The 12,459-nt window shown below is 48.2% G+C and overlaps 1 protein-coding gene across 1 annotated transcript in view; it reads left to right on the forward strand.

The window, feature by feature from the left end:
• ME3 (malic enzyme 3) overlaps positions 1-12,459 on the forward strand; it is an 84,863-nt gene that overhangs the window by 41,471 nt on the left and 30,933 nt on the right. The window contains exon 7 of the mRNA XM_035114891.2: positions 9,418-9,579. Within this exon, the coding sequence (XP_034970782.2) occupies positions 9,418-9,579 (162 nt within the window). The remainder of the gene's footprint in view (positions 1-9,417; positions 9,580-12,459) is intronic.

Here is a 12,459-nt window from a genome sequence, read left to right on the forward strand (position 1 = left end):
GATCTTGGCGCTATGAGATCACAGGGACCCAAATGGTCGCACCCCAAAAGTGTGTGTTTTGGAGTGCTGCATGAGATAATGGTGTGTCCCCCCCCCAAAAAAAAACACTTTTCTGCAGGCAAGATCTCAGCAACCAAAATGGCTCCCAAGCTCACGCAATAAAAAAACAGGATGTCCCCGCTTTTTTGAGACACTTGCGGGGTATGTAATGGGTATCTTGACTCATTTTTAGCTGAATAGAAACTGATTATGAAAGGGGTTACAAAATCTCAAGCTGTTAGAGCAGATTTCATGTTTGTGTGCGATGTGTTCCGGCTGCAAAAAGCTTCAGGAATTTGGGGTTGTGTCTATGAGGGCTTTGTCCCAGATATTAGCTTTAGTGTCAAGGCTCAGCCATTACATATCTAAAACCCGGTTCCTGGGTTCTGTCTCTTTGTCACAGAGAAGTGTGACCAAGCATGGAAATCCAGAGTGGGCATAGGCAGATAGGTTGAGTTTTCTCAAGCATTCCAGATGGCCCTGGATGTTCTGAGATGCTACACTCCCATCTGGTGAAGCCTGCAATATTCAGAGACTACACTGGGCAAGCAAATTGACCCTTCAAGTAGGTACAATGGTGCTTTCTGCTCCTCCCACCTATTGCAGCAATGAACATGAACTGATAATGAAGTGACTGCTTCTGAGCACACGTCGTTCCTTTATCACTGAATAATTGCAACTCGCTTGCATCTACTATTATGGGAGTGTGCCTTGCAGACAGAATTGCTCCCGGGCCCTTTCCCCCATTAAAAACAAAGCATTTTTTGCAAATGCTACCTGTCCATAGCTTTCTAGGGAAGCCTTGCCAAGTCACCAGCAATATCTCCAGGGTCACTTGTGGGGCTGCTTTGCAAGAAACGACCCCATTTAACATTTACAAGTTACAGGTTTGCAAAGCTGAATGAGAACTTTCAGGAGTGTAAGCAGATCAAGCTCCGGGCAGTCATGTGGCTAATTTGCAGTTTGGTATTCTTAAAACACTGAGTCTCATGGGTGGTAGAGTTGCGCATGCCCAATTGCATTTGCTCTGGTTTCGTCAAAGTTTACCATCAAAGTGCGGGGTCCTTTGTTTTCTGCAGTCCCACGCTTGCTAAATTCCCACGTCATTTATGGTTACCGTCTGGCATGGGATTGTTGTCAGGGACTAAAGCCTGGTTCAAAAGTGCACGGAGGCAAACCGGGTTAGAAATCAGGAAACCAGAGCCACGTGGGTGGAGTATATGCAGGATTCAAGAAATGGCATTTTCCCAATTCAGACCATGGAGTCCCATCAAGCTTCAGTATTGTCTACACTGACTGACAGCAGCTCCTCAGCATTTCAAGCAGGGAATATTCCCAATTTTACCTGGAGAACTCTGTGGTTGCCATTCTGTATAGAAAGCAAATAGAAGGGGAAGAAATGGAGGCCGTGAGAGATTTTACTTTCCTGGGCTCCTTGATCACTGCAGATGGTGACAGCAGTCACGAAATTAAAAGACGCCTGCTTCTTGGGAGAAAAGCAATGACAAACCTACACAGCATCTTAAAAAGCAGAGACATCACCTTGCCAACAAAGGTATGTATAGTTAAAGCTATGGTTTTCCCAGTAGTGATGTATGGAAGTGAGAGCTGGACCATAAAGATGGCTGATCGCCGAAGAATAGATGCTTTTGAATTATGGTGCTGGAGGAGACTCTTGAGAGTCCCATGGACTGCAAGAAGATCAAATCTATCCATTCTTAAGGACATCAGCCCTGAGTGCTCACTGGAAGGACAGATCGTGAAGCTGAGGCTCCAATACTTTGGCCACCTCATGAGAAGAGAAGACTCCCTGGAAAAGACCCTGATGTTGGGAAAGATGGAGGGCACTAGGAGAAGGGGACGACAGAGGACGAGATGGTTGGACAGTGTTCTCGAAGCTACCAACATGAGTCTGACCAAACTGCAGGAGGCAGTGGAAGACAGGAGTGCCTGGCGTGCTATGGTCCATGGGGTCACGAAGAGTCGGACACGACTAAACAACAACAAATAGAAAGCAACTTGTGTTAGAGGCACTATGTGCCTGAATGCTGGGAATCAAGAGTGGAGAGAGTGCTGTTGTGCTTGGGACCTGCTTGTGGGTTTCTCACAAGCATCTGGTTGGCCAATGTGGGTTTCTGTTGGATTTCTCCAACATTCTTCCAAGAAAATAAACAAGAGCTCTGCTGGAGGGCAACCAAGATGATCTGGGAACCAAGCCTTATGAGGAACGCTTGAGGGAGTAGGGTATGTTTAGCCTGGAAAAGAGGAGGCTGAGAGGAGATACGATAGCCATCTTCAAATATCTCAAGGGCTGTCACATGGAAGATGGAGCAAGCTTGTTGTTTTCAGTTCTGGAGGACCCAAACCAATGGCTTCAAGTTACAAGAAAGAAGATTCCAAGTAAACATCAGGAATAACTTTCTGACAAGTAAGAGCTGTTTGACTGCAGAGGTTGGATGGTCATGTGTCATGGATGCTTTAGCTGAGATTCCTACATTGCAGGGGGTTGAACTAGATGACCCTCAGGGTCCCTTCCAACTCTATGATTCTATGGATCAGGCAAGGCCCATCTAGTTCAACATTGTGTCTTCACCGTGGCCAGCTAGATGCCTATGGGAAGCCCACAAGCAGCAGCTGAATGCAGCAGCGCTCTTCTCACTTGCAGTTTCCACTTGTGATGTTCATAGAATCATAGAATTGTAGAGTTGGAAGGGACATCAAGGGTCATCTAGTCCAACCCCATGCAATGCAGGAATATTTTCAAGGGCATACTGCCTGAGACACTGCAGGTGTGGTATGTAGCCTCTGTGGCGAGTAGCCGTTAATGTCCATGGGTTTCTCTAAACCCCATTTACAGTGGTACCTCGCAAGACGAATGCCCTGCAAGACGAATTTTTCGCAAGACGAATGCGTCTTGCGATTCTATGGGTGACTCACAAGACGAATTCGTTTTGCGAAAAATTCGTCTTGCGAATCGCGGTTTCCCATAGGAATGCATTGAAATTTAATTAATGCGTTCCTATGGGCAAAAAAAAGAAATTCCAAAGACGAATTTTTCGCAAAACGAGTTGACTCGCGGAACGAATTAAATTCGTCTTGTGAGGCACCACTGTATTTATTTAGAGCATTTGTACCCAGTTTTTCAGCCAACAAGACTCCCAAAAGTGCTTACAGGCAATCAAAGCAAGACAGGCCCTCCCCGCAGACTTACAATCTTAAAAGAAACACGGCATGTGAGGGGAAAGGGACAGGGAGAGAAGAGGAAAATCAGGCATCAGTTTCTGAACAGTTGTTCCTATAATGACCAGTTGGCACAATTCAGGAGCTCCTAATGGATCTGGGCCCCAGCCAAGCCAGAGGCTTTTAAAGCCATCCAGGTTTGAGCAATGCTTTGAAACTTTGGTTTTAGTGCCAGAATGGTGTTGGGAGACTCCCGCAAACCATCGTGTTCCCACAACCCGGCAGTGGATAAATGCTAAAAGCAAGATGGGGTGAGATGGAAAGCAACAACTCCCTAAATTAGGATCTCAAGTTTTAAACCATGGATTACTCACTCAAAGCTGTGAGTTCACAAGCTGCCAGGGCTCAGCTTCAATTGGGGGGGGGGGGTGATGTGAGTCGAGTTACTTTTAGAGTCTTATCCTGTCCTGATTCTTTTGTGTTGCTGTAATACCGTAAAAGTAAGTGGATTTCCCATCCAGCTCATTTGGTATATTAAATTATAAGTCATCTCTGCGCTACGTCAAAAAGGCACCTGCATTTGTGTTTTTGGTTATATGCACATTTTCTTAATTTGATAGCGGTTTGAATTTCTTTAATCTAATCTGCACACTTAATTATGTCCAGTTCTTGAGTTGGCTAAGCAGCAGATGGTTAATCAGCTCAAATGCCTTTAATCAGCAGATAGCCACACCGACCTTACTTTTCTCAAAGTAATATTCGTTTCAAGTTTACAGTGACAATGGGGCTGGGAGACCCCAGAGCCAATTGAATGCATGCATCTATTACAGAGCCAATGTATATCATACCCTTTTAATCAGGGTTTCGCTGTTACAAAGGGCTTGGAGAATGTGGGCCCTGCTGTCTGCTTAACCTCATTCTGTGTCTGGCCTCCTAGCTTTGAATTGGTTTCTGCACCGAGAATGTCCCCTGACCTAACTCCTGATTAGGTGCAACGAGGAAACTTCCGATGAGCGAGGCTCTGCAGTGTGTTTATAATGAGTCCAAGGGGACGCAGATGCGTGGCAGAGTTCTGCCAGCAAATCTAACCCACAAAGATGCACACACATGCTTTTATTTTCCGTGTGTGTACAAAGACAATAGCTTTCCTCCACCCACGCCCATGTCAGAAGCGATTACCCGTGTAGATAACTTTTTCGCATAACTTTTGCAACCGAAAGCGACTGGCCGACCTGGAAAAGAAGGAAGCCGTCAGTCCCCTTGGGTGACGCTCGTTGCTTTAGACTGGATAGCAACGCCTATTTATCTTCCGACCACGGCAGCAACAAAAGAAACCCTCAAGCCATATGGCAGAAGTTTTTAACCCCCCCCCCCCGTGAATTCTCCCTTTAATCATCTGAAATATGTTAAGAATATTTTAGAGCGAATTCCTTCTGAACTGGGGGGGGGGGAATCCTCGTGAGGTCTGTTGTTCTGTTCCTAAGTAAACACAGCTTTTTCTCATTCCTCTTCCACCCACTCCCTAAAGCAGGTAAATCTGATGAAATATCCGAGTCTCTTAGTCTTGCATTCGCTGCCCTCTCGCCCTGATATGCCTATGTGCACGATCCCTGTTAGAATAATAGAATTGTACAGGTGGAAGGGGCTCAGAGCATCATCTAGTCCAGGCATAGGCAAACTCAGCCCTTCAGATGATGGGAGTTGTATTCCCAAAACATCTGGAGAGCCGAGTTTGCCTATGCCTGATCTGGTCCTTGCAATGCAGGAGTATGTAGCTGTTCCGTATGGGGATCAAACCTGTGGCCTTAACAGCACTATTCTCTAGCCATCTGAGCTTGGAAGGACTCCACTGCCGTGTTTGGGTGCAGTGCTAAGCCACAAGCCATGGTTGAGCAAGTTGGGCAGGACTCCTTAACTCCTGCATTCTTCCAGGCATTTTAACCTTTGCATTTTTAAATATTGAAGGGTCTTCTTCTTTCGTTGCAATTTTGTTGTGGTACCCAGCCCTGAAATTCTAAACAGAGTGAAGAACAGTATAAAAGATGCTTTAAGTCAAATGTTCTCAGATAGCTCCTGTGGTTTGCCCAGGGAACATGATCTGGTGATCCAGCCCCAAACTAGACCCAGCTATCAGGGGGATGGTTTAATACTGGGAAACCACTCTAGGTTAATTGCAGCAAGGACTACAAGCTGATGCCGTTCCAGAGCAAGGAAAGGGGACTCGACCAAAAAAAAAAAAAACCCCCACACAATTCTCCTTTTGTTAACTATGTCCTGGATTCTGATTTCAGTTTTTATTTTTTTAATTTTTTTGCTATGGGCTGCACCGGGCACTGAATTGTAAACTGGAACTTGTCCCAGAGGCTGGAGGATAAGAAGAGCTAAATTACACCACTTAAAAGGAAAACAGAATTAAAGCTCTTTTAAATTGTGTTTTGCACTTCCTGTGGGTGATAAAGGCTACAGTAAATCATTTCAAAGCCTGCCAACTAGACGCATGAAAAATAAGCAAATTAAATTACTTCCTGAAGTTGCAATTGCTTCTTGTCCCTTTTTGCCCTTCAAAGGCAAAAAGGCAAAAGCAGGGCGGTCCTGGACTTGGACTTTCAGCCCATTTGTACCCGTGCTTTTCATGCCCTTTGCAGATTTCCTATCCACCTATTTCCTTATTTATGAGGGTTGTTTTTTTATCTGGCCTGATCCAGCTGTAGGTTCTTATGTTCTTCTCTAGGTGACAGATGTTGTGTTCCCATATCCCACTTTGACCTCCAGTGAACAGATATGGCGGGGTTTTGTCATTTCAAAAACCAACCCACACAAGGTGTTTGACCAGCAACACAAACAAGATGCAAAACATCCCCTGCTCTCCACACTATTATGCATCTCCTTTGGCCAGTGATTTCCAGCCAGGGTGCCTTGAATGAGGGTCCGGGGTTCCGCGGGCAACACTGGCCTCTGTCCCTCTTTCTTTCCCTCCCTCCTCTGATACCCTCTTGCGTCTCTGACTCCCAAAGGCTTGCTTGGCTGGTTGTTGCAGCAGCAGCCCTGCCTACAATCTCCCCAGGTGAATGGTGCCTCTGGGTCCGGCCAGGGGGTGCTTCCCAGGCCCCTGTGGGGCAGTGTGAGGAGGCACCTCTATTTGTGGCAGGTGGGGGGGGCAGCTCAGAGATCAGAGGTGTCAGCTGTGGCTGCCCAGAGAACTCCCAAGGAGAGGGGAGAATAGAGGAGGCTGAGGGAACACTTCACAAGGGAGGGTGTTCGAAAAGGGGTGAGGGGCGACATAACTGAGCTCCTGAGCCCCACAGGGGTGCTGCTTGGTTTACCGAGGAGCTTCGGAAAATGAAGCGGGACCTTAGACGGCTAGAGCGAGTATGGCGGCGTGCTCACGACGGAGCCTCAAGAACATCTTACAGGAAACTTATGAAAGCCTATGAGATGGCGGTGAAAGCTGCAAAAAAGTCCTACTTCTCAGCTTCCATTGCATCCGCTAGCTCTCGCCCAGCACAACTTTTTAGAATAATCAGGTCTTTAACAACCCTAGAGGAACAGCCAAATTTAAATACGAATTTGACCCATAGCTGTGAGGCATTTGCGAGCTTTTTTGCGGAGAAAGTCTTGACACTCCGCCGTGACCTCCCTGCCAATTTGGATACAATAACGGAACTGGAGGCCCCTCGACTGTCTTCGAGTTCAGTATTGGACCAATTCGATCAGATACTCCCTGCCGATGTAGACAGATTCCTCCGGGCTGGAAGGCCCACCACTTGCTCCCTGGACCCGTGCCCGTCTTGGCTGATTAGAGCGTGTCCAGATGAGGTACGGGCCCCCCTGGGTGAGATCATCAACTTGTCCCTGGGCACAGGGACTTTCCCAGAGGAGTTGAAGGAGGCAGTGGTGCGTCCACTCTTAAAGAAAGCATCTCTAGATCCTTTAGATCTATCCAATTATCGCCCGGTTTTGAATCTTCCGTACCTGGGTAAGATAATTGAGAGAGTGGTTGCCGAACAGCTTGGTAGGTTTCTGGATGAAACATCGGCTCTAGATCCATTTCAGTCCGGCTTTCGCCCTGGTCATGGGACCGAGACAGCTCTGGTAGCCTTAACAGATGATCTCCGTAGACAGCTGGATCGAGGTGGGTCGGGACTGCTGATTCTTTTAGACCTGTCAGCAGCCTTCGATATGGTCGATCATGACCTTTTAGACCACCGCCTTGCCGACGTGGGGATTCAGGGCACAGTCCAACAATGGCTGCGTTCCTTCATCTCAGGTCGGGGACAGAGAGTGGCGCTAGGGAGGGAGTTGTCGCCGCGGCACCCCTTGGTGTGTGGAGTCCCGCAAGGTGCAATCCTTTCCCCAATGCTTTTTAATATCTTTATGCGCCCCCTTGCCCAGATTGTCCGGAGTTTTGGGCTGGGTTGTCATCAATATGCTGATGACACCCAGATCTATCTGTTGATGGACGGCTGCCCTGCCTCGGCCCCGGACACACTCACCAGGTGCTTGGAAGCTGTGGCTGGATGGCTACGTGGGAGCCGACTGAAGTTAAATCCTTCGAAGACAGAGGTCCTCTGGCTAGGTCGGGGCGACATGGGGTTGGGGGGCCAACTCCCATCTTTTGCAGGGGCTCAATTGGTACCAGCGCCTTCTGTCAAGAGTTTGGGTGTAACCTTTGACACCTCCCTTTCCATGGAGGCGCAGGTTGCATCCACAGCAAAGGTGGCATTTTTCCATCTCCGCCGCATCAAGCAGTTGGTCCCTTACCTCTCTCGCCCCGATCTGGCCACAGTGATCCATGCGACGATCACCTCCAGGCTTGACTATTGTAACTCGCTCTACGCAGGGTTGCCCTTAAAGCTGACCCAGAAACTCCAGCGGGTGCAGAATGCCGCGGCGAGGCTCCTTACAGGGTCCCGGCCGCGGGATCACATTCATCCAATGCTTTACCAGCTGCACTGGCTCCCGGTGGAGTACAGGATCAGGTTTAAGGTGCTGGTTTTGACCTTTAAAGCCCTATGCGACTTGGGACCCTCGTACCTACGGGACCGCCTCTCCTGGTATGCCCCGCGGAGGACCTTAAGGTCCACAAACAATAATATTCTGGAGATCCCGAGTCATAAGATGGCTAGATTGGCCTCTACTAGAGCCAGGGCCTTTTCAGTACTGGCCCCAACCTGGTGGAACGCTCTTTCCCAGGAGACCAGGGCCCTGCGGGATTTGTCATCTTTCCGCAGGGCCTGCAAGACAGAGCTGTTCCGCCTGGCCTTTGGGTTAGACTCAGCCTGACCCCTGTGTTTTTCTCCCTCATGGCTTGGATTTATGGCCTACTTGAAATGAGGCTGCACTTTAAATTTTAATACTGTATTTTAATCTGTATTTTAACTAATTGTTTTTATGTTTTATTGTGGTTCTGTTGGTGTCAGCCACTTATGGCCTACTTGAAATGAGGCTGCACTTTAAATTTTAATACTGTATTTTAATCTGTATTTTAATTAATTGTTTTTATGTTTTATTGTGGTTCTGTTGGTGTCAGCCGCCCTGAGCCCGGTTTTTGACTGGGGAGGGCGGGGTATAAATAAAAATTTATTATTATTATTATTATTATTATTATTATTATTATGTAGTTGGTCAAGGGAGCCGTGGACTCAGAAAAGTTGAAAACCTCTGCCTTGGGCACATGTGCTAAGTTTCCTCGTGGGGGGAGTAGCTCAAGTCCCTTAGTGATTTTGGTTGACCTTTACTGCACATTTTCCTGCATTACAATTCGTTTCACTGCTTCGCTTGTGAGTCAGGTAGGATTCGCTCATTCTTTATTTTTAAGGGCCAGACCTGCTGCTACTCATCAATATGCTCGCTCACCATCTTATTAAATGAAAAGAAATGTTAAGGCAGTTGCAAAGCCTCCAAGGGGGTTAGTAGCAGTGGCGAGTTCTCTCAGTGACGTCACAGGCACTAGCCCATCAGTGCCATACCGATACTCAATTCCCACCCACCCCCCTTACAAACATGCAGCATCAGTCTTTCGGAGCTCGACCCAGAGAGGACAAAATTGCTCTGAAAGTGGCAAAGGTGCTTCTAGAACGGCCTTACCGCTGTGCAAATGTGGTGTCTGCCTTCATTCACCCTGTGGAATACAATCTCTTGCAAAGCCGTATCAAATGCCGCTTTTTTTAAACAGCAGGCTTCTCTCTTCGCTCATAGGCCATCGTGGTGACAGACGGAGAGAGGATTCTGGGTCTGGGGGATCTGGGAAGCTACGGCATGGGAATCCCTGTCGGGAAACTCGCTCTCTACACTGCTTGTGGGGGCGTCCATCCCCAACATTGCCTACCTGTCCTTTTGGATGTCGGCACGGACAATGAGGTGAGGTTGACTTGCTCGTTTTCATTTGCTGCTATCCTGGAATCTCAAGGTAATGGGTGTGTCAGTGGAGGCTGGTCCATTAGAGCGTATGGGGCACTGCCCCAGGAAATTCAGTCTGCCCTCAGTTAGCCTTGCACAGTAAACCTTTGAATATCAGTTGCTGTGGATTACAGGAGGGGTGAGTCTGTTGCCCTCAGGTCCTAGTTTTGGGCTTCCCATGGGTTTCTGGTTGGCCGCTGTGAGATCAGGATGCTGGACTAGATGGGCCATTGGCCTGACCCATCTTACCTCTTCCTAATTTTGTAGGTAAAGGGACCCCTGACCATTAGGTCCAGTTGTGACTGACTCTGGGGTTGCGCGCTCATCTCGCATTATTGGACGAGGGAGCCGGCATACAGCTTCCAGGTCATGTGGCCAGCATGACAAAGCCGCTTCTGGCGAACCAGAGCAGCACACGGAAATGCCGTTTACCTTCCCGCTTTAGCGGTCCCTATTTATCTACTTGCATTTTGAGGTGCTTTCGAACTGCTAGGTTGGCAGGAGCTGGGACCAAGCAACGGGAGCTCACCCCGTCGCAGGGATTCGAACCGCTGACCTTCTGATCGGCAAGCTCTAGGCTCTGTGGTTTAACCCACAGCGCTACCTGCGTAAAAGGGTTTAATAATGTGCATTGCAACACATGTGAGTACTTTAGAGTATTAGATTTTGGATGCAGAAATCCAGGGCAGTCCCTGAGATACTTTGGGTTCGGATGGTTGTCTGAATCCGCACACAGGCACAAAGCGACTGTTGTAGCCCAGTTTTCAGCTCTTGCGCAACCTCTTGGAATCTAAAGCATGGCAGCAGGTATTGCGAGCCCAAGATAAATGCTGGATGCTCTCCCGTCCAGCTGGCCGAAAACTCAAAACAGCTTTTCAGCCAGCAGGAGTTGAAGAGGTCCGCTCCATCTTTCAGCGCGATAATGGGGAGTATAAAAGATCCTTGGCTGCCCAGGCCTGATAGAGCCTTTACTCTTCCTGAAACCAACACATCCCTACGGCTGCTTGGAAGAGATTATATTTCAGCCAACGGAGAATCCCCCTGCGGGTGGCTGGAGGCTAATTAATTTCAGCGGTTTGTCAGATCACACACTCTAATTCTTGCGATAATAATATGAGAAGGTTGCCATCTGTTAACAGTTTTCTGCTTTCCGACTCCAGCAGTTTTAACTGGTGCCAGAAAGGACATCTACAAAGAGGGTTTTTTGGGGGGGAGGTTGCCCCCTCTTCTTCTTTTAGCCAGTAAATACCTTGTGGCTATTTGATGTGTCCAAGTTTAGTCAACAAAATGCTCTTTTTTAAAATAAAGTGTTCTATCGCTCTCTTTTTCATTTGACAGCTTACCACACAGGTTGATAATGTGGTGCCCATGGATTTGGATATGCCCACAAGTAGCCTTTGCTGGGGGCTGAGGTCTCACCCCACCCTCCGAATTAGGGGAGCAGGAAGCCATCTCTAATAGCCAATAGAAGACTGTTTTCCAGGCTAATTTCAGGTGGAGTTACAGCTGGGAAGGGCAGTGGTGGTCACCCTGAACATCTCCCTTGTTCTCTTAGAATGGCAATGGCGCCCACCTGAGAGGTGCCAGAGCTGAGCTCAGGCTGAAAAAAGGCCCTGATTCTATCCAGAAAAACCTGGGTTTGGCCTTGATAGTGGTACCTTTTCTTTTATTTATATATATTCCCTATTTTTCTAGCAGCAGGAGACAGCTGGCTCTTCCTTTAACCTAGGGCCCTTTGTCTGCGCAGAAAACACTGCTATAAAACGCTGCCTTTTTCCTCTGCGGATCCGGTTCATTATGGCACAGAGGAACTTGAGTCACGACCCAGGGAATCCCCTTTTACTGGCGATAGAGCACAGCTGTGTGTCTGCAGCTTTGGAAAACAACGGCAACAATGAGGTGGGAGCGCCTGCAGGCCAGCCGTCCGTGGAGCAAACAGGGAAGTCACGGGACAATGGGTCTGTTGATGGGATGCCCCCTGCATCCCTTGCCTTTGATACGGCTACCAACTCTTTACAGGGTACAAACGGCATCCCGTTCCACTTAGTCACCGAGGCCGGTTAGTCATCACACCTGCTTCTGTTTCCTTCGCTTTGAGCCAGGATCCTGTTTCCCACCAGGCTAAAAGCCGAGGCAGGCCTTCCTGTGAGTCATCGGCTGCGTTGGACGTTCCAGTTTGGAGCAAGCATGGTGGCCGGGATGGAAAATCATTTGGGAAAACAACAGTGTGGTCATGTAGCTATGCAGGCCTTGACCTTGCCACTGGGCTGTTGGGAATCTCGTGTAAAGTAAGACACAAGATCACAATAACAACCCCCCGCTGGATCAGTTCAAAGGCCCATCTAGCCCAGACGCCTAAGGGAAGCCCCAAAGCCAGGACCTGAGTGTGAATCTTCCCGTTTGAGATTCCCAGCAACTGAGAAAACATTCTGAGCTTCCTCTCTAACCTTTCTCCAAAGGGAAGTTGCTCCATCCCCTTTTAGCAGTTTGGTTGAGCTTTCCTGAACCCCCCCCCCCCCGGAGGGGATAAAGCAAATGCAGATATATTTTGCAGTGTGAGGTCTATCCTTGTCTTGCCATTCTAGCATAGCAATGGGATGGGGCTGTTTGGAACTTTAAAATGCCGCTATCATTAATGCCGTTCTGAAGGTCGAGACAGGAAGACTGCTTACTCGGGGATACAATACACCTGTGACTCTGGACAAATAAAACCAACAGAGCATCTGCTTCTCCAGTGCCTATAGTATAGAGCAGGCATCCCCAAACTGCAGCCCTCCAGATGTTTTGGCCTACAACTCCCATGATCCCTAGCTAACAGGACCAGTGGTCGGGGAAGATGGG

This window comes from Zootoca vivipara, chromosome 4 (genome assembly GCF_963506605.1).
Source record: "Zootoca vivipara chromosome 4, rZooViv1.1, whole genome shotgun sequence".
Taxonomy (NCBI): Eukaryota; Metazoa; Chordata; class Lepidosauria; order Squamata; family Lacertidae; genus Zootoca; species Zootoca vivipara.